The sequence below is a fragment of the Corvus moneduloides genome, chromosome 23, assembly GCF_009650955.1.
Source record: "Corvus moneduloides isolate bCorMon1 chromosome 23, bCorMon1.pri, whole genome shotgun sequence".
Classification (NCBI taxonomy): Eukaryota; Metazoa; Chordata; class Aves; order Passeriformes; family Corvidae; genus Corvus; species Corvus moneduloides.
In genome coordinates, this window is record NC_045498.1 from 4,355,016 (window position 1) to 4,379,995 (window position 24,980).

The window sequence follows — 24,980 nt, forward strand, 5'->3', positions numbered from 1 at the left end:
TGGGGCTCTCACAGCAGTGCTGCTGTTGGAATTCCTGTTCTGCTCACACTGAGGGATTGGGAACTGGGGAGAGGAACCACAGCACGGGCACAGAGAGTCTGAGTGGGCTCCTTGCCCAAATGCCTGTTCCAGTCTACACACAGACCAAAGCTCAAGTTCTGTCACTTACCATTTTGATAAGTAAAATTCATAAAGTCGGACTGGACACCGGAGGGGATTATCTGTGTTTTCAGCCATTTCCACTGCTGTTGGAACCTCCTCATCTTCACTGCGTTTCCTTTTGCCTACTGATAATTTATCTGGATACACAAAAATGGCATCACAGAAGTTCAGTGAAAAGCAGCACCTTCAGAAACAAGGCCTGGTGTCTCAGCCCAGCACTCAGTGGTGACTCTGCATCACCCAAACCCACTCCTTGAACTGGTTCTGTCACGTGTCACCATCCAACCATGGTCACCTGGTGTGATCTACTGGTTGGGCAAAGGACTGCACATCCTACAGGCCAGGTCCACAGCCCATTCCTCATCTAGAAAACTCACAAGAACTAGCAGGAAGACATGGAGGATATAATTTTACTTATTAAAGAAGAATTCATGTAATGCACTGGAACTATAAACTGAAGAAGCCAATAGGATCGAAGACTTCCTTTTCCCAAATGCCAGAATTAACTGAGAACAAACATCTGTGTGTCTTTGCCTCCGAGTGCAAGCCCCATATTGCTGTTCTCCACTGGGGCTGCCTGGTCTGCTCCCCACACAGACCCAGGACAAATACGGGAATTAAAAAGCCACAATAAAGGTCTGGACCTCCAAACCCTAAGATTGTGAAGTGCTGAGAAAAGGACTTCAGAAAAGGCCTTTAACTCTTGCAGTAGTTAATAGATGCAAGCTGAGGATGTTACGAAAGACTATTAAACAAATCTGCAGCCAAATCTGTGACACTTCCTTTGTAAGTTTTTCCTGGGTGCCTTGGCTCATTCCAAATTTCTCTTTAAAGCAGAGAAAAATACTGCAAATACATTCAGGATAACAGCATATGCTTAGCTCTGCTTACAGCAGAACATATTTGTTCTCCCCAGTCCTTTTTAAAAGAGAAGCAGACAACACAGAATCACAAAATCCTGATTCCATAATTCAAACACAAATGTGACTGCCCAAACACCAAAGATCAGAGAGCACTCACCTGATTCTACCTCTTGTTTTTGAAAGGGTGGGAAAAAACGTAAATATGTCATCTTAGTATTATACTTCAGAGTTCGAGTGCGCCTCATAACATGGGCAAAGGACAGTTTCAGGTGCTCACTGACATTCTTTAGTTGGAAGTATTTGGTGTTGAAGAATAGAAGGGTGTTCAACAAAACGATGGGGGAATATGCACCCAGCTGCTTACATTCCCACAAGTGTTCCTCTTCAATTCTTGAGAACATATAACCTACAAAGAATGGGCAAAGGACAAAGAAAATAGTTATTTATGCATATAAATCCTCTTTCAGCTAACCTCTATTAATGAACCACACATCAGGTCAAATTCACACCTATCATCAGCAACTGTAATCCAATAAAACCAGAATACTGCATGCACAAACATAAGAGCATGGAGAACCAAGCTGTGGATCAGCATGATCTTCCAATACCTGAAGAGAAGGATATAAAGGAACTGCAGACACCAGCAGATTCTCACTAAGTTCTAATTTCACTGTATTAAACCACACTCAGCCAACTGCAAAAATGTGTAATTCCTACAACATGAAGTATGAGTTTAAAATGTCCCATTTTATGTATAAATAGCCCATTGTGATTATCATAAGTCAGTTAGGAAAGGGAGATACAGGGGCTTAGAAGAAATTTGTTGCAAAAAATATCACTATGTGCAGCAAACTATATGTAATTGGATTATTTCTGTATTAAATAGAAAGCTCATTTTTCTAAATGAAAAGCCAGTTGTGGAATTGTCAGTATTACTTAAATTTCACTGATACTCTGGAAAAGATGTTGTGTACTCACAGGGCTGGTGTCCAGCTCTACAAACCACATAATCAGGCTTGAAAACCAGTTAAAAGTATCTGCAGAATTTGGGAAATCTTAATTTGGGAGTTGAGACAAGATTCCAATGATTTACTAATATGATCCTCAAATTCACCAGGAGTATTTCCAGCACTAAGATGGAAATATTAGTGCAACTGTATACAGTATTTGCAGTATTTGCAGTACCTCATCTCAAATACTACATTCAATTCTGGCTACTTGTATTTAAAAAAAAAAAAGAGCTAAAACTTGAGGGAAGAAGAAAACTTAATGTGTTGAGTGCCAGAATAGGAATCCTTTCTTTCAAAGGATTGATCAGAGGCAAAGATATATTTAAGTGTAACCATAACTGGTAGATACAGACATAAAATCCATGGTGTAGAGAGGAGACTAACACGACAGCCTCAGATCACATTCTCTTCCTGGCCCTGAGAAAACATTAATTTTTGATACAGCTTTGTCATGCAGCTACATAAAACAAAAGAATTGTCCTACCATTTGGAAGAATTGTAGGTTCCCAGATTTTCAGAAGTTTTGTGAGTTCAATCATAAACCTTGAATAGGGCTCGGTGAAAATGTTATCTATTCTACCATTCTCAAACAGGTACTACAAGAGAAAAAACCGGGAAGACAAACAGTTTGTGATTATATAACATTGCAGAGAAGATACAGGACATCAGATTCTTTTCCTTTCTTGTGTCCCAGTGCCTTATGGGGCCAAACACTTTGGTGAAATCTCCAGTAAAACAGCAAATCAAATTTCTGCAGGGATTGGGACCTCTTCACTACGAAAGGAGAGATCTAGACAAGAACTGTGGTTAATATTTCAAGCTCTAGAGCTGTTTTCTGCAAAATCGTCTTCCTCTAAATATTCTTGAAAAGGTCTGCCTATAAAAACCATAATTATTGAGTATTTTTCTGTTGAAAAGAACTTTACATGCTAATACCTCCTGACAAGAGACACAGGCTGCTGAAATTGCTCAGCTTGCAGCACCAAGGAAGAAAAGTTCCTTAAACTTGCCAAGGAGCAGTTTAGAAAAGTTTTCTAAAAGTCAGGAGTTTGTATCAATAAATAAGTCAAAACTGGAACACAAAAATCACTGATACTCCTAGAACTTATCAATGGCACTTTGAATTTTAACTCTTTTTACATTTTGTCCAAGCATAGCAAGGAAAAAAAAAATTAAGATGATTCCATGTCTAATTAAATAGGTTTTATGTTATAAGTAGCTTTTGACTCTTGATCTCAAAATGCCTGTTTCAGAATAGGAACAAGCAGGCTGCTCTAAAGGAAACAGAACAGAAATATACTGAACATTGAATTTTAAACACAAATAAGTGTTATTCTATGTTTGTACTGCTACTGTTGCAAGGCAGGTAGTAAGGACTAACTACACTACTCTTAGTATTCACTAATTACAATGCAGTTATTCCCAATGTATTTTTTCTGTAAATATTGCCAACACAACAGGTGTCCGTCTTGTCACTGGGAATCTTTCCTGGGCAATCCCTTCCATGTAAACTTATATAGCACCATGCAATTATTTTAGATCTAAACCATTCCATCCTAAAACAAGTATTTCTGAGGAGCAAATCTTTCCTACACACAAAAAATTATCAAAAAGTTCCAAATCCAAGTACTTGTGTCTAGATAGAAACACTCAGCCCCCACATCACATTCCTGTAAGACCAAGAAGAACTTGGTCACTGTGACCATAAAAAAATCCAGAAAAATTAGTTCTATATGGGACTAAGGGAAACAATAAAACACAAAAAAGAGACATTCTTGCCTCCTCTATAAACCCCAAGCTCCTATGTGGGACTGTGGATGTCCCATAAATAACCAGAGCAAGTTCTGCATGTTCTCAGCAGTGCCCTAACTCCAGAGTTACCTGCTGAATTCCAAGGCACAAGTATAAGATGCTGTCAGGGTCATATTTTTCTCCGTTTGGTCTCCGCACCTCTTGAATAAACTGGCACAAGCCAAAACTCAGCTCAGCAAATGTGCACGAGAGAATGTCCTCCTTGAGCTTCACAGGATGAACTGGAGTCGAGGAAATGATTAGCAAAACTAATTAATCACATTAAATCTTCCCACATTCCTGATTATTTCATGTAGGCAGAACTCCTAAATTCCTGTCTCCTATATGAACTACCCTGCATGACTAAATGGTGAACTCCTTCCTAGCTGTTGGCTGAGAATTGAATGATTTGGCCAATAAAACCCAGACCAGCTGCGTGTGCAATCAGTAGAAATGTTACAATGAGTACTGAGGCTTGCAGGAACTCAGAGCCCAGACATGTAAATGTTTGGGAGTCTGCTGAACCCAAAATGTCGGATGGCAGTGGTTACATGAGCTTGAGTCAGCCTGGGGTTGATAAATGGGTTTCACCCCTCCAGCTGGACTCAGAGGAGTGAGAGACTCACCAGAGTGAGAGAAAGACCTCAAATATTTCCCACTAGTTCTGGACATGAGTTGAGTGCAGCATATCCCACTTCTTAAAGGAAGAAGGAAGGAAGAGTTCAATGGGACATGCAGGGGGTTTGGAAAGGGAAGCAGAGCAGCCAGGAATTGATTGATCAAATGATCTGCAATGAAATTATCAGGCTTGGCTGCTCCACACCTCAGAAGTGCCTGCTTGGGAAATAAGCAGGGAATCTTTCTGGGAGTGGGCACAGTTTCCTGGAAATGATTGTAATATTTACTTCCTTAGCCTCAAGAAGAAAACATAGCAGTTCATGTGAATAATCCACTTCTGGGAAATAAACCCCAACTGTTCTCATGGAATGACAACAAAAATTCCAAATAAGGGATGAAAAAGCGGATCTCATCCTAACTAGAATTTTTCCCTTCAGGGGTATTTCTTATGTAAGTCCTGCCATGCTTAGTTCTTTAAATTGCAAAGGTATTTATTACAGTTTTCTCTCTTCCCAACCATCCCCAAAGAGCTCAATTCTATTCTTAACTTAAATTCTCTGCTTGACCCTGCAAATTTGCCCACAAAACTCAGTGCAGTAATGTAAGATCTGAGACAGGGAAAAGGGGAGTTAGACACTGCCAAATCCCAGGGCTTTTGTAAAAAAAAAAAAAAAAAATCCATGGAAAAATAAACAAAACAGTATTTAATTGTCATTATTATCTATCACCCCAGTGAGACATGAGGAGCAATAAAGTTAGTTTCAGGCAGGTTGCAGCACAGAATGGGCAGACTTTTGATATGTTTCTTTCCAGCTGTGAAGCCTAGAAATAGGGTGTTAAGATTTTGATGTTGGATCACACCATTTTTTTACAGCAAACAGTTCTGCTGACCAACAAATACTTCGGGAATGTGCCAGCTACAGATAAAATGGATGGGGACAAGTTGGTGTTGTCAGCTTAGAATTATGGCCTGATAAATCTGTAATTTCATGGTTCTATAATAGCTCAGAAACGCTCTGCAGCTGCATAAAGCATCTGTGCTACAAAGAAAGAATTACTGCATGCAAAGTAAGGCAAAGTGGAGATTTCTAATGTTTTAGAGACTTATTTTAAAAGGAAACGGATCCATTAAGAATGTAATAGCTATGATTTTTAAATGCATGGAAAGATGCAAGACAGAATTCTATAAAATCTGTTCTCCGCTCACGGGTATTGCAAAACTCAGTGATATCCAATCTTAATTTTTACTTGAACAATGAATCAAGCCAAGTGCTCTTCCACTAAGAGACACTTTGTCTCTCCACTGAGAGACAAATTTACCTGAAAACTTCAGGTCCCCTTGTTCCTCCTGTGCATTTTTCCATTGGACCCAGTTTTTCCAGGCGTTTACCCCATACATGTACTTTAGGGTCATCCCAGAAACAGAGCAGCCGGGGTAGGAGCCCTGCATCAGATTCCGGGGCTCCACAGCAACTACAGACTTCTTCCGTCCCTACAGGAAACCAAACACATCAAACAAAGCAGCATTTTATCAGCTCCTCATCCATGGATGGTTAGATTAGATTGTTGTTGTTTCAAAATTTAAGGAATTTGTGTTCCTTACCCGTCTTTTTGGCTGTGGGAAGCCATCCCTGTGTCTCCGTCTTGCCCGTGAACGTGAATGTAAACCCGGTCCTTTACTGAGAGGGTCAAATGAGTCTGAAGTCAAATCAACACCATGAAAAGTTTAATCACATGATTTAGCAGCCCAGGTAGAAGTGTCACTGTCACTGAGATACTATGGAACACCTCACAGTTGACAATCACACCTGTATATTCAAATAATGCTGACATTTGACTAATTAAGCAATCTGTGCACTTGCTGTATAAAGATAGTAAATTCTCAATAGGACAAAATAGCCCCAAACCAGTGGGTGTATTTATTCAGATAAATATGATCTTAGCCCCCACTCACATGGATTATACCCAGGGACACAGAAGTGATGAACTCAGAGGAGTTAAGCAAGGCTTCCTGCTACTCCTGTCAGGGGCTCTGCAGAGCGCTGTCTTTAAAGACAGCAGTAATATTTTTAAAATAGTAATTTTTAGTAGATCAACTATTGCAGCTTTAAACATCCAGTGTCACTACACAAAAACACACAAGCAGGCTGCTGAGACAATGCTCATGCAGAAAGCTGTGTGTGCTTTTATAAAACAAAGAGTTTTTCTTCACATTACACCGACCTGATGGGAAATCTGCCTCCAGGTCCTGTTCCACATCACCTTTGGAGAACTGCTTGAGTTCTGGATCAGGTTCTGGCAGGGCATTGGATCGTAAGGTGTAGTGATTCAACTCCTCCTCCCAGCTGTGTGGAGTGGACACTGCTTCTGATTCCAGATCTCCACTGTACGTGCTGCCCTGGTCTGCAACGAGAGGGATCACAGGCACCATGTGCTACAGGAAAGGCAGAACCAGGAGCTTGCAAAAAAAGATACAGCAGGATCAAAATCCATTTGCAAAATAAAAAACCTGACTGACCTTTCTCAAATATCTTGGGGTCCAGGAAGAGCTCGTGCTCGGATGTTTGAGATCCTTTAGAAAAAGAAGGAAATCTGTATCTACACATGATGGACAGCTTGCACAACTAATACAAAATACTTTGAACAGAAAAAACGTATGTATTAGGTCATAACATTAACACACATGCTGGGTCTTCTCCACTAGAGTTCTCCTAACAGCTTTCTACCCTGGTCATGCTGTTGCTGAGGAAAGAGAAATGCAGAGCTAATGTAGGTTTGCTTTTCCAAAGGCTTCCATCCCTCCCTGTTTATTATTTGAGTCATCTGCAGGACATTTTGTTCATCTCTTTCCAGCTTGTTTCACTTTCATTACATGGGTTGGTCACTATCCAACACACTCTGACCTGTCTCACCCCTCAAGAATCCTCCATAAAAAGCCTGACAGGAAAATATTCTTTTAAAGCAGCTGCTCTGTCTTCTTGATTTTGACTCCTCCTTCTAACACGGATCTGGAGGTTACTGCCTCTGGTAACCTGTTTCTGTCAACACAAGTCAAATCAGCATCTAGGATCAGGGAAGGAATTTTTCGTGGTAAAAGGACCTTCACCTCACTGCATTTCATATCCTTTTCAAAGCCACCACCTACCACCATGAGAGTGTGTTTTTTCTCTCTCCGCGTCTTCTGCAATCATTTCTGCCATTTGAAGGAGATCAGCTTCAAATGGATTAATGGAGATCTTTTCCTTGTTTTCCTGAATATTTTCAATGATCTTATCAGCATTATCTGGGGTAGTTGGGATGAGCATGGGAACAGGTACCTATGGAACACGTGGAAAATATCAGAACATACTTAGGGGTGAAGTGAAACAGCAAATACACAAGTGAGGTCCCTCCCATTTAACCTTAGATATATTTTAGGACTACAAAAATGAAGTTAAAAATAACTCCAGACTGGACAGCTCTGTACTCTTTCTACAGTTTGGTAATTTTGTGTGATGATGTTTAACCACATGTGAATATGATACAATAATAAGGAGGGAGATGGCTTAGAGGACTCCAAATACTACTTGCATGACAGACAAAACACCCAGTGACACAGTGCTTGGTATGCTGGACACAAAACAAGCCTGTAAACCACTGACTTCTGTAGTGAACTGCAGCATAACTTACAGGTACTGGCATCCCCAGGGGAACTGGTGTGTACTGGGTGTAGAGGTGGAGGGGCACTGGCACAAACACTGGTACAGGAACAGGTACCACAATGATCTGGGGTTGAGCAGGTTCTTCTCTTTCTGTTATACCAAAAACAGAACAAACCAAAAATTAGAAAATACCACACAACAACCTGAAAACTAGTTAAAGTCAATACATTCAAAAATACTCCCTGTTACACAAATCACATATTACTCTCTTCACTGCAGTACAGACAATTCCAACAGGGGTAGGAGATCAGACACCCACCTGTCTGGCATTCTTTGTTTTGTGTGTGAGGTTTGCACGAGGTGGCCTTAGTCTGGGTGATTGGCTTGCACAATAAAGCTTTGTTTTTCAGAAGCCTGGGTGGTTTTGATGATGGCAGCTTTAGGGCATCTGTCTGGGTACTTGCCTGTTTGGAAAACACAAATGAGGGCCGAGTCAGTATTGGTTTGAAGGATAACATAAGACCAGCGTTTGTTCTCTACTGTGTGAGCCTGAAGAATTTAAAACTCTATTTGCTGATAAAAATCACCATTTATAAACTACTGCAAAACAAGCTTGCTAATGTATTTGGTACTTTCTGGTCTCGTGCTCAATTTACTCTGATCCAACAATAATGTTATTTAAAGCTAATTTTGCTAATAAAGCTAATTTTGTTAACAGTGCAGTGAACAAATCTGCAAGAATATTTGGTTTCTGTAGTCAAATAAGCGCTATAAACTTTTGACCTTGGAATGTCAGAAATATAAAGAGGAATTATGTTAAGGTACTTCTGATGACTAAAAGTCTGGCTGATACAGACCCTGATAAAACTGAGCAAACTAATGTGAAACCACTGAAAACAAATGAATGTAAAAAATGAACACCAATTCTGGCAGCAGCAGCATCATTTCCTGATTCCACACAGACTGACTATTTATGCTTGTACTAATTCCATGTCCTCCTAACTGTAATTTTCAGTCATGCATTCAAATAACAGGATCTATTTCAAGAGGGAAAACTCATACTCTAATCCATAAATGACACTCCAGCTAAAAGCAAAGCTGTCAGTCTTCCAGAACCTAAAGCTACATAAAAACATCTCTGTCTTTTAAGAGAGTTGCAAGATATTATGCCACATACCTCAAAGAGCTCAAGAATAGGAGCTCTCAGAATTATCCCCAGGTAAGTGGTGACAGTGGGTCCCCACATCTCTGTTACCACACTACCAGGGAGTGGGGAAGGAAAATGAAGCTGCAGGAGCTTGGTTGCATCAGTCCCAGCAGCCCAGGCTGGTCCCCTCCCTCCCATGCTGGTCCTTTTGCCATCCTACCCCACTTCTGAGCACAAAAGGCAGCCTTAAGTGCAGAAGCCAGACATGAATTACTTGAGAACCACAGGCACCTCAAGAGCTACAATCTGACAAGTTTTGCCTCAAAATATCCAATCTGTCAGTGGACATAATCAGACTTCTGTACCATGTAAGTTCTATCCACTTTTAAAAAAGCATCTGCAAGCTGGATGAATTTTAAATCCCAATCGAAAATCAGTTACAAAATGATGGTGCCAAATTCTTGGATACTTTACTTGTTATTAATACAATTTGGGCAAAATTGAGAAAAATCTCTCGTAAAACTTACATCTCCTATTGTTTTTGCTGTCACAGTAGGGACTGCACCTGTGAAGAAAAAAACCCATACAATAACATGTCTACTTATCATCAAGGACCATAATCCATATTCTGCCAAGGTCAAGAAAAAAAATTCCAATTAAAACTCATTCCCTGATGTATGTACATAAATTTAAGTTATTATTTATACCTAGGTAAAGGAAGGACAAACGCAACCATCTGCACTGACGTGAAGCATAATGAAGAAGTGGCCGTTGTTCTCAGTAAAAAATAAAATCCCTGAGCAAATATAAATGTTCAGGAATAGAGATGTAAAAGTACAGGCATCGTATTCAGCTGCCTTACCCTGTAAAACATTGTTGGAGTTAACAGTAGGCTGGGCAGCTGGGGTGCTTGCAAGGGACACCACGTTTGCTATGACAGGGGTTGAGTCCTTTCTTAAAGAAGGAGGGCCTGAGGAGGAGGCTGGTGCCATGGAAAGGTTTGCTGGACACAGTGGACAGAAGAAAATGAGAATAAGCAGTAAGATAATTGAGAAAAAAAGCATTTCTGAAACAACACCCACCCTTCAGATCTGTCTCCAGATGAAAGAGGCTGCTGTGTGAGAAGGGGATGTAGGTGTCAAGCTGCAGCGTTTCAGTTTAAACAGGAGCTGGTTCCACAAGCAAATCAAGCAAGAAGGGAAAAAAGCTCCCACCAATGTAAGCAACAGATGTGCATCAAATTGAAAAGCTGAATATGGCCTGGTGTACACTAAAAACTTTCAGTTAATATTTTAGTGGTTTTGGGTACCTTACTCTTGCAGCCACCATCAGTCAGTGGGAGATTACGCCCCTCTCTAGGATCAGCGATATTACTGCCTTTTGTTTCCCTTTCTCTTCCTGTCTTTGTGGGCCTTTCATCCCTCTGTGTCTCATTCCCTACAGAAATTCACAGTTCCTGTTCCTGTGGGCTTCATTCCCACCCTCATTCCCATTCCACCTGCTCAGGCAAACAGCTACAGCACTTGTTAACCTTGGGACTGATACTTCCCAAGAATCAACACTTAATGACACAGAAATGGGAACTCTTCACATGCCTACACACTGCACAGAAGTGGCTGGTTTAAGTGCATATATAGGAGTCTGAATTTAAAACAATTAAGTCTATGAATTTCACCACTTGATTGTTTTTGTTAAAAGAATATTAACATTCTACCATATCTTCTAGGTGTTATGAAGACAAGCTGGATATTTAACAAGTCTTCACTAGATATCAGTACATTTTACCCCAATGAAACAGGCCTTTGTTTCATGAAAGTGACTGAAAGCAAGTGCTTTTGCTTCATCCTCTTTAAAATTTGTTTGGTACATGAAGCAATTGCATTTCATACCTACAGAAGTTTGAAACTGTCTCAGGTAAGAGTGATCTAAACCTCAGCCTACTCAATAGCAACAGACAAGCTCCCCAGGAGAAGGCAGATCTTAAAGAGTTCACTGAAGCGAGTTTGCAGATAAACATCCATCCAACCCCACACATCAAAAGGCAATACCATCCCCAGCCTGGTTTACCTGTGTTGTTTGGGAGTGGAGGGTCAGAAGCACCTTGCTGTTTACAGAACAACAGAATACAAAGCAGATTGCAAAAATGCTTCATCTCCCCTTGCCATTTTATGGATTCGTTGAGTTTACCTTGTCTCTTACAACCATCACACTTTGCCATCTAGGAAAACAGAGTGAGGGAGAAATTGAACACACTTGGAAACACCAACAAGGGGTACGTGTACAAAATTGTCTACAAGAGGATGTGAGAATATTGCTTACCTGGTAAAACAAAACAGTGAATTTAGACATGCACTCCTCTGAGCAAAATTCTTCTGTTTTCCCCCCAAAGTGATTCTGGACCAGTTTGGGGGAAGTCTGTAAACAGTAACTGCACATTTTACAGTGGGTTCCCCAGCGCTTAGACAAGTCGTGTTTATAGAGCAGTTTACAAACTACAAGAAAACAGCAAAAACATCCTTTAATACCAAAATGACAACCACTCAGCACTTCTAATTCCTGTATTTAGTGATGTCTGTAATAATTCGTTGAAACATACCATTAAAATGTAAAGTGTGAACAGGGTTCTGTGTTCCTAAACCTAACAAACAGACTCCTAACTTAAAAATACTAGATTTCTTTTAGTATAACCAATAATTTTAAGGCAAAACACTTGTGACTTGATTTTTCTGAGACAGGGTCTTGCCCTTTCTTACCTTCGCTACAGAATGTTCTATCTACGCCTGAGAATCTCACTGTCTCCTTGATAATTTTCTCAAACCTGCAGTATTCACACAAAGCCGTCATATTGCCCTTCTTCTTATACTCATCACAGCAGGTCTTCCCACAGAACTGGAACATTTTACCCTGCAACGCAGCCAGAATGTTTTGGTTTCAATGTTTGAATGAGTCACATCCCATATAATACATTTAAATTGTTAATAGAAACGTAGAAGAGTATTTATACCCTTAGAAATCAGCAACAGACAGCACCAGCAAATGAGTCTCCCCATTTAGCTTTATAATAAAGCAAAATTTCCTGCAGAAAGCCCTCACCAATGTGCTTTGTCCTTGGATTAAAAGGAACATCCCTGGGTCCAAGAGACAGGGATGTGTTTATTAAGCCAGGCAATCATTTGGTTTGGGGTTTTTTTGGAGTTTTTTTTTCTGGTTTTAAGATCATGGAGCTAGTATCACTATTAATTTCATATTGGTTAAATGACACCAAATCAGTTTCAAAACCCTCCATAGCAAGTCTTGGCAAGCAACAAAGCAGTACTGACAGACCAGTGCATACAAACTACAATTTCTTGGGTTCCTGTTGTGAAAAAAAGAGCTTGAAGAGGCCGAATCTTTATTACCTTGTAGTCAAGCAGCTCTGGTTTGGTGGCAAACGATCTGTTACAGTGCTGACACTTGATTTTCACAACAGAGCGGGTAAAAGTGACCTGCTGGCACTGGGCAGCCAACCTCTGGAGCCCTGCTGCAGCCGAGGTGCTCGTGGAGCTGGGGGACACGGTCGAGGTGGTGCCACTGGCCGAGACCACCGTCCCCGAGGGGATGCTCACAACGACCTGGCCTTGTGACTGGGGCACCACCGAGGAGTTTGGTCCTGCAGGCTTGTTGAACAGATTCTGTGGGAAAGCAAAAAGACAGACTTTATTTTACAGGGTTTCATCTTGCACCTGGGTATTTCCACCATCAATTTAGCATTCTGTTAATTCAGCTAAGAAGAAATCCTAGATGTCACACCTGAAAAGCTACTACACAATTGTAGCTGCAAAAATTGCGTATGCTCCCATCTGACATAGCCAAGTGATACTGAGGGTTTGCTGAGGTTTTACAGCTGTTGCACTGAACTTGAACACCTGAGGGTGAAACAGAGAAGAAAAAGTGATTTATGCAACATCAAGTTGTATTGCAGCTAATTTTGCACTGTGCATACAAAAACAGAGTCTGAATGACGAGCCAAGGCACAGACAGAAGTCCGAGACGACGTTTCCACAGATTCAGAAACAGACACTGCAGCTGCTGTGCCTGTTGCTTGCCAGAAATTTAATTAATCTCCCAGTATCCCTAGGATGTCAGTAAGCATTTTTCTATTTCCACATGAAAAATAGCTGAAAATGTTTGCCTTGCTCCATGCAACACTGGGCAGAAGTAACAAAGCTGATCACCCCCAGGAACAAGGGGCAGAAGAGTCCCAGCAGTGGCATGGCACATGTCCACGCAAGAGGTTTGTCTAGCTGGGAAACCCACCCGCTGCACTTGCAAGAGCAAAAAAAATAGATTTAAGATTGGTTATCATGTTTAAGCTCCCTAAAACCAAAACTGAAATGGCTGTATTGTCACTGCTATATTTATCTGTGGTAGAATGTCCTTACATTCCCATCTCAGCATTTCCCTTAAAAAAAAAGCCACTTCCCACCCTCCCAAAAAAAGAATATTGGCCTTAACTTTCAAGACAAAGTTTGGAAATGAGCCACACACAATTAAGTTTCTACAGAAGTAAAAGGATAAGCTTACCTGAAGAAGTGACCATTTTTACTCTGTATGCTGACAAACAGTTAACAGAACAAAACAGTTCCGTCTTCCCCAAGTTATTTGTGCACTCCACCATCTCAGCTGAAGATCTCAGAGATTTACACAGTGTGCAGGGTGTAATTTTAGCTGACTTCTGTGGGAACACAGAAGCTAGGTGTTCATTTGAAACTTGGCATTTTTATTAACCTGGAAATTGTTGCTAATATAGGAAATATTTATAAAACGTGCTGGTATGCTTGAAACAGCAGTTGTTTTACAGCTCTGTTATTTATGGTGCAGATACACTGATTTGAGCTCTCATTTGAGTACCTTCCCAGGCCACTTGAACCAGTACCAGGCTGTCTGGGCAAAGGCCTCCACTGCAAACATCACTACAGGTTGGACTAGCATGGATCAGCACCTTGTATCAGACAACTTCAAACATCTTGCTGAGAATTGACATTTTGCTTATGATTTTTAATGCATCAGCTGTGTACGTAAGCAATTTTCCCACTGAACAGATGAGGAAACAAGGAACAGGGAGAAGCAGGTCCCGTGATGATGTCTGGTAGCAAAATGGGAAAGAGATCCATCTGCTAGTCATAATCACAGTTTCCAGTGTATGGTCCGCAAATGGCTTTGAAGAGAGACACAGGAAAAAGCCTGACTTTCATAGACACATTTTCTGTGTTTAAGGTTTTGAAGGTCTTTAAGTTTTGGAAAAAACTTTGAGAATTAGTGCATCAGATTCTTTTAGTATGACAGCCTTAAAAATGCACTTTGGTCTATCACCAGCTATTCCAGCTCTTCACAGGACAGAAAAAAGTACAAGCTTTTAGGGATTTAAAAACACCCACAAACCTCCAGAAACTATCAGAATGTACCTGACAATTGAGCTTAATGCTGTTTAAAAATCAATTAAAAATAGATTTGATTAACCTTATAAGCTTTGAACATACTGCATTTTCAAGAGAACTATCACATATGGGGTTTTGATGCGTGATATAAAAGCAGCATGAAAACCTTTCCAGCTTATTTAATTTTATTTCTAGATTTGTTTCAGAGGACAACTAATTCTGAAGGCAATTTTCTGGATGAAATACATTTACCATAATTTTTTTTTTAAAATTCATTAGGCCTTTCTTGGCCTAAGTGGCCTGGATAATGGGACAGCAGAGTCAAGTCACAAAATGAAGCTACACTCTTTTATCAGAGGGCAATTTTTCCTAAAGTAATTTCATTAAAATAAGTAATTCAAAAATAATTGAGCTATTATAGTAAATTAAGGTTCTTTTAAATGCTCAGGTCTTCAAGAGGATCCACTATAATCAAAAATAAATACGAAAAGTTTAAAAGTTAAAATCATAATTATCAACTAATTATTACTTTTCCTCTCCACTTAATTCAAAGGCTACAATTTAATAAAGATTGCTCTTTAATACAGGGAGCATCTCAAGGCTGAAAACAGTCACAGAGGGCTGTTGCTGGGGGGTCCCACCACGCCTTCTCCCACACTGGAATTCTCTGGTAGCTAGCCCAGTGGTGAGGGAAAAACAGAGCAACACATTTGGACAAAGATCAAGCAGCAAATTATCATCCTTGGAAGTGTTCAAAACCCACATTGACCTGTGACTCTTTGGGGTATTTGGTTGAAGGTTGGACTTGATGATCTTGGAGGGCTTTTCCAACCTTAATGATTCTGTTATTCTGTGAAATGACAAAAGCAGTTACCTTAGATGAATACAATAACTGAAATAGTCAACTAGGAAATCGGGTGTTTCTTAAAACATCCAAAATCTAATAAAAAATTAGATGGATACTATTTTTAGTATTTTTCCAAATACAGAATCATGGAATCCCAGAATGTTTTGGGTTGGAAGGGACCTTAAAGCTCATCCAGTGCCATCCCCTGTTGTGGGCAGGGACATCTCCCACTATCCCAGGGTGCTCCAAGCCCCGTCCAGTCTGGCCTTGGACACTTTCAGGGATGGGGCTGCCACAGCTTCTCTGGGCACCCTGTGCCAGGGCCTCCCCACCGTCACAGGGAAGAATTTCTTCCCCATATCCCACCTAACCCTGCCTCTGGCAGTGGGAATCCATTTCCTCTTGTCCCATCACAGGTACCTGCTTGTAAGCTGTCACACACACGGAACTGCAGAACTTTTTGGACTGTCCTTCGATCTGCAGGACATGACACTGGCCAGAGCCACTGTAGCAGTATCCTCCACAATATTCACAGCAGTTCATGGTCAGGTTGTTGGCCGAGCGGAACTGGGAGAAACAGGCGTCGCTGCAGAGCTTGTGCACCACGTTCTGGTAATTCACCTCATGCCTGATCTGGAAGAAAAGGAATATACAGCAAGGAGCGAAAGAATATGTGTGCTCATCTCTGAGACAGCAAGCTGTGCTGAGCTAAAGAAATTCAAATGAGGAAATCAGCAATTACCACTGCATTCTTCTGGCACATGCTGCACTTGCTGGAAATGCTGTTGGTGTGGATAGTGACAATAGGTTTCCTTTTCAGTTCAAATGTGGACAGACAAGACTGGCTGCAGAAATCCTTACTGGAGTCAGTGTTGTCAAACTGGGCAGTGATTACATCCTTTGGATTTAGAATTTCTCTATGGAAAAAGAAGAGCAAACACAGAGGTAAAGGATTAATGTTGGTTTCATGTCAACTTGCTGTTCTTGCTTATTCTGGAGACTAAACATTCTCCAGGAGACGGTGGATCCATTTAATTTAAACCTTTATTTTTTGCTAAGTATCTGACTTCATTTTTCCTTTCCTATTAGGAAAACAGGTAAGAAGTATGATTCTTAAGTAGGTATTTTGTGAAACATTTTGTACCTGGACCTAGAAGTGGCCTATAAAGAGAACAAGCTCTATCATTAAATCTTTTCTAAAGGAACTCGGAGAAAGCAACTGTTTTGCACAGTCTTTATTAACAAAAAATTTAGAAAGCAAGATATGTGGAATAATTCCTTTTAACAAATATGGGGTAGGGGAAAAAAGGAAGACCACAATTTCTAATCACCATTAGTTCAGTCCACCATGGTCTGATGAGTATTTTAACTTTATCTCGCATCTTGAATGTTATTTGTTGATGGATTTAACACACTGAACTTTCTCCTTATTTCTTCTCCCTTTCAAAACAGTCCTTCACAGAAAAGTTTTGAAGCCCTGAAGTCAGAAAACTAGGAGAAAATACTTATATAACTTCCTTGCTTGGAAGGATGCCTCCTTCTCACTTGTCCTGTCAGAGGTAACCCATTTTTCAACAGAATAAATACAAATTACAGCCAAGGCTTCTAAACTTTGTTACAAGGCCTTTTCACACTAAGGCACCAAGTGAAAAGAATAATTAATTGAAACCTCAAGTTTAAGTTCAGTTGCCATTGTAAAACTTAAAGTAATAAATTTGTTGTTGAAGAAATGATGAACAAAGCAGCATTCCTTTGGCAAAGTAACTCTCATAACTAAAAATAATACATATGAATAATTCTCTATAAACAGACTGTAGCACGATCAGCCTGGAAATTATATGCCTCGAGTGAATGTACAGCAATGACATCTTACAGAGCCAGCCACAAAGGTCTCCTTTTGCTAATTTGGACATAATACAAATGAAGAAAAAAATTATAATAATTAAAATGCTTTCAGAGCTGAAGATTTGTGACTGTGTAGCCAGCAGGACTGTGGAAAATGTATGTATTTTCTAAATTATTTTGTCCAAGTAGGCTCAAAAAAGCCCAATCTCACCTTTCCACTCCAGGCCTAGGTAGAAAGTAACTGATTTGGGGGCTGAAACTCTCATTACCTAAAAAAATCAATTCTCAATAAATATAATCTCTCTACATGTTATGAAAGCAGCAGTGATGTAGTTAGAAAATCTAAGACCTACAGAAAGCTAACATCACATAATAGAGCCTGAATGAAAAGTTAATTTTTTTAGAATCTAAGGAAATATTCTGCCTTGAATACATTAACTCACCCATGTTCTGCTTCATTTTAGGGATTCATAAATCTATTTTCCTCTAGAAGAAATAATGCATAAAATACTTTTCGAAAATGTACTCTTGTTAGTAGTTCTGAGATTGCAATGACATTTTGAAATGGCAAGAAAATGTGGGACCTTTTGAAATACAGTTTTTCGTATTTGGTTCATTTAAACCAAACAAAAGAGAAGATGCACTCTGCACCACAGAGGCTTTTAAATCTATGTGTATGTAAAACCCAATTAAGGAAATGGAACTGCAAGCAAACAGACCAATTAATAAGGAACAGCATCAGCCACCAATTTTTGAAGGGAAGCCTAACAGGAGCAGTGCTACCGACACAGCAAGGGGCACAAGAACAGAACTGAAGCCTTTCATTATCTGCTTGAGTATCAATTATTAGTAGAACAAATTAAAGCACTGTCCTACTTTGAGCAGCTTGAGCAGGTTTTCTTGGTAGAAGCTGGTGGGCGAGAAGCTGGAATGGTGTATCCAGTGAGGCACAGTGTGGAGCAGAAGAGCTGGGTTGAGCCTTTCCTCTGGTAGGCAGTTTGCCCCTTCTGCAGGATTTTTTTACAGCCAGAACAGGAAACCCGAATAGCTGTGCTTGGAACTGAGGGAAGCATTTTACTCATGCCAGAGGATGCCACAGCAGGCTGGAAACCTGATGACAGCTGTGGAACTAAAAAAAAAACCCACACAGAGAAAACACAGAGTAAGTGTTACGTATCTATTACACAGACCTCACTGGTGTGCAGGGGCAAGCACAAGGCTCATGTCTTTATTTGGGTTGTCAGGGTCTAGAGGAGAATCAAATAGCAGATGAACTCTCCACTAATACATGCCCTGTGCTGGTTTTCTGCATAGCAGATTTTTATAACTACTCTGAAGATGGAGAATGCACTTTTAATATCCCTTTCATGGAATCATAGAATGGTTTGGGTTGGAAGGGACCTTAAAGCTCATCTCACTCTGTCCCCTGCCATGAGCAGGGACACCTTCCACTGTCCCAGGTTGCTCTAAGCCCCATCCAACCTGGCCTTGGACACTTGCAGGGATGGGGCTGCCACAGCTTCTCTGGGCACCTTATGCCAGGGCCTCGCCACCCTCACAGGGAACAATTTTTTTCTGAGACCTAATCTAAACTTGCCCTCCTTCAGCTTAAGACTATTTAACACATTCAGTTCTCCTATGCATTTCACATTCGATTTTCCTATGCCTCGAAAACAATTATTTTATCATCTCAATTTCATTCTCTTTAAACCAAACTAGTTCTTCATTCCTACTGGGATGAGACACAGTGAATGAAATGCAGAATGACCTGCAAGACTATTTGCAAAGGTGACACATTTTACAGATCTAAATGAAGTTAGTCTTGCCTATTCCTTACCAAGAGGATTGCCACTGACTGAAAATACAGCACTGATTTTCAGCTCCCCTTCCTGAGATTTTGGCTGTTGGCCGTACTCCTAAAACAAAGGGAAAAGAAAAGGAGAACAAATACACACATGTAATAACAGGTTACATGACTTCCATTCTTTCACAATGCTGCATTGAACCTCAGGGAAGAGTGGGTGTCCTAGGCCTGCTCCGAAGGCCGGGTGACAAGTGTTGCTGTGGGAGCACCACACACAGCTCCTGCTCAGAGCTCCACAGCAAACCACACCCGAGGGGGCACAAATGGACAAGTGGGGCTGCCTGCTGCATTCCCCTCTCCAGCTGCACTCCAAGACACCTCAGAAGCCAGCCAAAGCTTAAGGAAATCTCTGCTTTCCACTCAAACTCTCCATCTGGAAGCACTTTTGCAGCCATTGCCACTGTTCTGGGAAAGAAGCTTTATCTTCACATTGATGGAGGGTAGCAACGAAATAGAGCTGGGACCCTGCTGGGGAGCATTCTGTATTACCCAAGAGTTAGGACCTTGGAGCAGCCTAAGGTGAAGCTTTGCAGCAGACACCAAGGCTGGCACCACCAGGGCCAGACTATCACAGTCCCAGCTCCAGCGAGAGGGGAATCACCTCACATTTGGTACAGGATGAGAAAATCCCCTGGACAGCTGCTGGTGGAATAGCTGACATGCTATAAATGACTGGCTTAGTCCCCAGCAGCTATTCACACTGACACCACGCTTCCTGCCCCTGCTCTCCCTAGAAATCTGAGCCAGAAAGCAGCTTGGAACACTCCACATGTAAATCTTAATAGGCTGAAAAGCATAATCTCTTGGAACTAGAGAGATGATAAGATTTAGCCTACTTACAGTCGTTTGGGAGTAGTGAGGCATGATGTCATGTTATGACTGAGCTAAATTCACAGTTGCTGCCTGGCTGCCAGGGAAGCCAATTCAGAATCACTAAGCAAAAGGAAGCTCTCCCTTCCCAGTGGCAGTGAGATGCTCCCCCAGCTTCTGCCAGCTCCCAAAATCCCACAACAGCCTCCACTGAGCACATGCTCAAACTGAGCACTCCTCTTACTGCTGTGGGAAGATTGGAAGTTTCTATACTGGACAACCAAACTATTTCTCAACAGGTTTCCCAGGAGAACAGGCAATGGTATTCCTTGATCACGTGAACCATCAGACTGAAACAATCAAATCTCAGGTAAGAGAAGCTCTAAGCTGGGTATGGGCATGCTGTGATAAGATTCTCAAGCACCATTTTTTTATTATTTAAAAACTAATCATTTGCAGACATACAGTTTCTTAAGCACTTTAACTGCAATTGTATCCTTAGTCAAGAGTAGGAAAAGAAATGGAGGCAAATCCTGACATCAACTGTGCATGATCAAGCAGTTTCACAGCAGCGTAACAGTGCTGAAAGCCAAAAACCTTCAGCTCCAACTATTGGTTACAGCAAGAAATGCTCTTATCTTTCAGGAAATATTAAAAAAAAAATCCATAAAATCCCCCCCCCATATTAATTCCAATCTAAAGCAAACAAAATGAACTCAGTTCTCCTACTTTTCCAGTATCAGGCAGAGTTGATAATCACAGGATTTTACTCCAGGAAGGAATATTTTGAACCATACGATATTTGACATTTAAATTCTTCAAGTCTTCATTTTTACTTATTAATCTGATCTTTGATAACCACAGACATCTCGCCTTGCATTCCACACAAATCCACACAGCAGATGCCATCTTGGGAGGACAAAAGAAGAGACAGATTTAACTAATCTACACGTGGTTTGACATTCTATAGGTTCAAGGAAAAATAAACCCAAACAACCCCACAGAGACTGAACAAATCAGAAGGACAGTAAAATCTGAAGTTGCAAATACTTTACTTATTTATGTTATTGAGAGTATTATGGGAAAAGAAGAAAAAGTGCTGGGAAGACAGGCCTGGACAGCAGAGGAGATTTAGCAGAAGGACAAAGACTGATGCTAAAAACTAACACCTGCACAGGAACACCAACGCTCTCGTGTCGGTGCAAGGGGATGGATCACTTTGGGAAGTTTTGCACACCTTTAACATATAAAGTCTGACATGTAACCCAGATATGAGCAGTGAGGACACAGGAATTGTCACACAGCAAACCAGTGGCACAGAGACTGGTTGGAGCTCAGCAATCCTGGCCCCAGCACCGCTCAATCCGTAGGTCAGACCTTCTCCAGGTTGCGATTACTGAGCTTTACCTGTTTCATCACAAAAAATGTCAGTCTTGAGTGAGAAAGTGACTTAAACTTTGACTTCACTGATGTGTAAGTATTTAAATATTTTCCTAAGACCTTTAAGTATTAATTTAAAACAAGAACAAACTACTGTACTTGCAAAGGCAGCTTTTAAGAAGAGAGTCGCAGCAATAGCACTGCTTTAATTCATATCTCTAATTGTGACTACTCATAAGGTATTTAAGAAAATGTGATTTACAGTTTATTTCCTAGTTAGATAAAGTGTCTATGTTGCCACAGATTTAATAACAGAAGTTTTTGGCTTTGTTTCTGACTGAAAAGCAAAACATTTTCAGAGACAAGATAACAAGACATCAAAAAGTTGGGGGGGGTGGGTTTCATCGCAGTGTAAGAGGGAAAAATCCTTCTACTAAACTATGTTCTTCAAGTTAAATTTCGGTCAACAAACCAAATAAATTGCTGAATTTATGTTCAGCTTAAGCGGTCAGCTGTCAGACCAAAATGAGAAATGCAATGGGAAACTTACCTCAGAATTACCAGGTTCATCTTTAATTTTGTCTAATAGTCCCTGCTGTGGGGCCATAGCTTTAGCATATTCGTCATCCAAAGGCTCCTTCTTAATTCTAATATTTGGTGCAAAGGAATTCCCCAGCTCTTGTCCAATAGATTCCTTACTAGAAAATAGGTAGCTAGACTCCTGAAACAATAATATGAAAAAGAATTCACCCTCCTGCATCTGCCATGAGGAGTTGGGCTGCTGCCAAGGGGAGTTTGTGTTGCAGACCAAGAGATTTGGGTCCTGACAAGGTGGGAGAAATGCTGGGCAGCAGCTGCTGCCTCAGCCTCCCTGCAGCCCCCTCTCTCATCCCACCCCCAATGCTTTCCACTCCTCTGGCCAAAGCAGAAGCCACCCAGATCTGTAAGTTGGTTGTTTGGGAGTGTCTCCTGTGGATACAGCTGCTCCCTGGCTCATGTGGAAAAAAGGCAGCAGGTCAGGTGGATGCATCCAGCTGTAGGTTCGGCTCACCGGTCACTCCAACCATGCTGAACAGCAAAGTGGCTACCAAAAGAATCCTCAATCCAAAGAGAGGGTCAGGAAAATTTTACAAAATTATATGCACTGTTTAAGTAGCAAAGATGTCTAAGAGTCAGAAGATCAGTTTCCTTAACACTCAAATTTACACTCAAATACAAAATACGTATTTTGAATTACTACAGCATATTGCTGCACTTGCAAAAGTGGTTGAAAGATCTATAGCTTACCCTGAAGTTAGTTTCTGGAGTTTGTGGCGCTAACTGCGTCCGTAATGTTTCTTCTACTTGATTATGAACTGAGGAAAACATATACATTAAATAGAAATGAATACAGGTTCCAATGCATTTCCTTTAAAACTATCAGAGTCTCATCCTGCTCCCCAACCCCAGCGTCTGACAGCACCTCACCACTATTAAACTACTCCCTTTCTCCTCCCTGCAAGTAAGGTGGTAATCCTTAAAGAGGATTGACTTTTTTTTATTATTCTATTGGATCATTATTTTCCCATTCCAGCAAAATAGTTGTAAACTTCCGATGCAAATTGTTCATTCAGAATTTTCCACACCCCAGCAGGTTCTGAACTCTCCTGTTTTGACATTTAAAACTGCAAATACTTTTCAGAGCAAAATCTTCCAGCTTTTTCTTTGCTGTTCTGATCTTTTGCCTTTTCTGCTCTTCTCAGGAAATGGCATCTTCTGATTTTTAGAATATATCATTTAAAAACTTTGGATTAGCCTAGATACTGGACGCTACCATGAACATTTATCATTCTGGTTTCAACTACTGACTACTTTACTTGATCTTTTAACTGCAGGTATTTACAACTTTCTGAACTACAGAAACATTCTTCCCTTGATTTCTAACTGAAGATAAAAATAGATACATCCGTAACTTTTCTTTATTTAAAAAAATATCTATATTGCTTCTCTATCATTGGTGCCACCTGGAAGCACTGATTTTAAGATGCTGTTGCTGAAGATATAAAGTTTAAATCTCAGAACTGTAGGCTGTGAATGTGAACAAGCAGCCAGGAGTCCCTCACGTGCTGGCTCACCCTCCCTCTGCTGAGTAAGATTAAATCATGTGTTCCTGCTTGGTTATTCTTAACTCCTTCATTCACTGTTCTACTGTAACTTTCAGAGCTTGGGAAGTCAAAAATAAGTGTGTGGGCAGCAAGATTATGGTGACTGTCAAATGAGAAAGGGATTTTAGGCATCTTTGATTTTCTCCATGTTGGCTGGATGAAGTCCAAGACACAAGTATTTGAGGAAGAAGGAGAGCAGTCTCCCAGGAAAAGCAGATTTCAAGCTATGTTCTGGCTTAGTTCCTGCAGACACTAACTCATTTCTAGCAAGCCTTTCCCTGATGCTACTATCAAATCCATACTGCTTTGAATGCCAAGGCATTAGTGAAGAACTGGTACTTCACTCAAAAAATCTTTACTGGCCATCAATTTAACCTAAACATCATCACCTTTTCTCTTAAGACGTTCCATGGTCTATAAAAAAACAGTGAGAAAAACCAAAAGGAAGCTTGAATTGTCACCCAGCTTGATTTAGGAAACCACAACAACAAAGGGTATGTTGAGGCTCCGTAACAAGCTGTGGAGGATGAGAACTCCCTAACACTATCAAGCCCTTCGTAAATCCTCCTCCTAACACAAGAGTTCATTGGATTTCAGGGTTCTTCATAAAATGCTCCCCTACACACAGCTCTGCCTGTTCTCTGTTCTCTTCAACAAGGTGATGTTTTTAATAATTAGCCCTATTGCTGATTTCTCTCTAGTTCTTTCTTCCTTTTTGCTGGGCAGCCAGGTCTATGACGTCAACAGTTACCTGCTTTGTCAAGAAAATTGCTTTTCAATCTAGAATCCATATCTTTAGGGATTTTTTCCAACCGTTTTTCACGTTCTTGAAAATGTCCTTCTCTATTCTTGTCCTTTGCTGAAAAAGTCTCTTTGCCATTATCTCGTGTTATACTAAAATCTTTTCGAAGTGATTTAAATACAGGGCCCTGCTCAAAGGGGGAAGTGAGATCCTTCTGGATTGCATTCTGAACCTGAATTTCTTTTTCACTGTCCAGTTCGTGATCTGGAACTCTCTTGCCCTCTTCCAGATGATCTTCATCATTAATTGCTGAAGAAAGAGTGTCTTTTGGAGTGAAATTCTGATCATCTTCGTTGTCATTCCCAACAACAGGTATGCCTGCAAGATCCCCAGAGTTCAGAAAATAATCATGATCATCACCCTGCAGTGAATTTTCAGGTCCTGCTCGATTCAGTACTCCATAAGACAAGCTGTCGAGGGCGGGTGTTAAGTTGTGGTCAGCATCCTCAGACATCTCTGCATCCAGAATTTCACCACCTAGGGAGAAAAAAACCCCAGTAAACAGTCAGAAAATTGACCAACTTCATGTGTAACAAAGGAGAAGGGTGAGTGTCCTAATCTGGCTGACGCTGCAATTCCTCGAATACTCTCAGCCTTCTTGGGCCAACATTACTGTGAAAACATTGCTGACAGAAATGG

At 40.7% G+C, this 24,980-nt stretch overlaps 1 protein-coding gene across 6 annotated transcripts in view; it reads right to left on the reverse strand.

Moving 5' to 3' along the window:
- Positions 1-24,980, reverse strand: part of ZMYM4 (zinc finger MYM-type containing 4) — a 39,620-nt gene that overhangs the window by 3,225 nt on the left and 11,415 nt on the right. For 2 of the 6 annotated variants that reach the window (XM_032132184.1, XM_032132185.1), the window contains exons 3-28: positions 24,291-24,818; positions 22,683-22,750; positions 21,946-22,116; positions 19,179-19,257; positions 18,218-18,470; positions 16,239-16,413; positions 15,917-16,129; positions 13,796-13,946; positions 13,022-13,137; positions 12,631-12,903; positions 11,986-12,136; positions 11,552-11,724; positions 11,300-11,450; positions 10,095-10,235; positions 9,760-9,797; positions 8,405-8,549; positions 8,114-8,235; positions 7,590-7,761; positions 6,963-7,016; positions 6,668-6,847; positions 6,048-6,142; positions 5,765-5,936; positions 3,917-4,068; positions 2,520-2,631; positions 1,183-1,431; positions 170-299 (exon numbers count right to left, since the gene is read on the reverse strand). In XM_032132184.1, coding sequence (XP_031988075.1) covers positions 170-299; positions 1,183-1,431; positions 2,520-2,631; positions 3,917-4,068; positions 5,765-5,936; positions 6,048-6,142; positions 6,668-6,847; positions 6,963-7,016; positions 7,590-7,761; positions 8,114-8,235; positions 8,405-8,549; positions 9,760-9,797; positions 10,095-10,235; positions 11,300-11,450; positions 11,552-11,724; positions 11,986-12,136; positions 12,631-12,903; positions 13,022-13,137; positions 13,796-13,946; positions 15,917-16,129; positions 16,239-16,413; positions 18,218-18,470; positions 19,179-19,257; positions 21,946-22,116; positions 22,683-22,750; positions 24,291-24,818 — 4,264 coding nt within the window. The remainder of the gene's footprint in view (positions 1-169; positions 300-1,182; positions 1,432-2,519; positions 2,632-3,916; positions 4,069-5,764; positions 5,937-6,047; positions 6,143-6,667; positions 6,848-6,962; positions 7,017-7,589; positions 7,762-8,113; positions 8,236-8,404; positions 8,550-9,759; positions 9,798-10,094; positions 10,236-11,299; positions 11,451-11,551; positions 11,725-11,985; positions 12,137-12,630; positions 12,904-13,021; positions 13,138-13,795; positions 13,947-15,916; positions 16,130-16,238; positions 16,414-18,217; positions 18,471-19,178; positions 19,258-21,945; positions 22,117-22,682; positions 22,751-24,290; positions 24,819-24,980) is intronic. The other 4 variants (XM_032132188.1, XM_032132191.1, XM_032132187.1 and 1 more) reach the window with 4 other exon arrangements.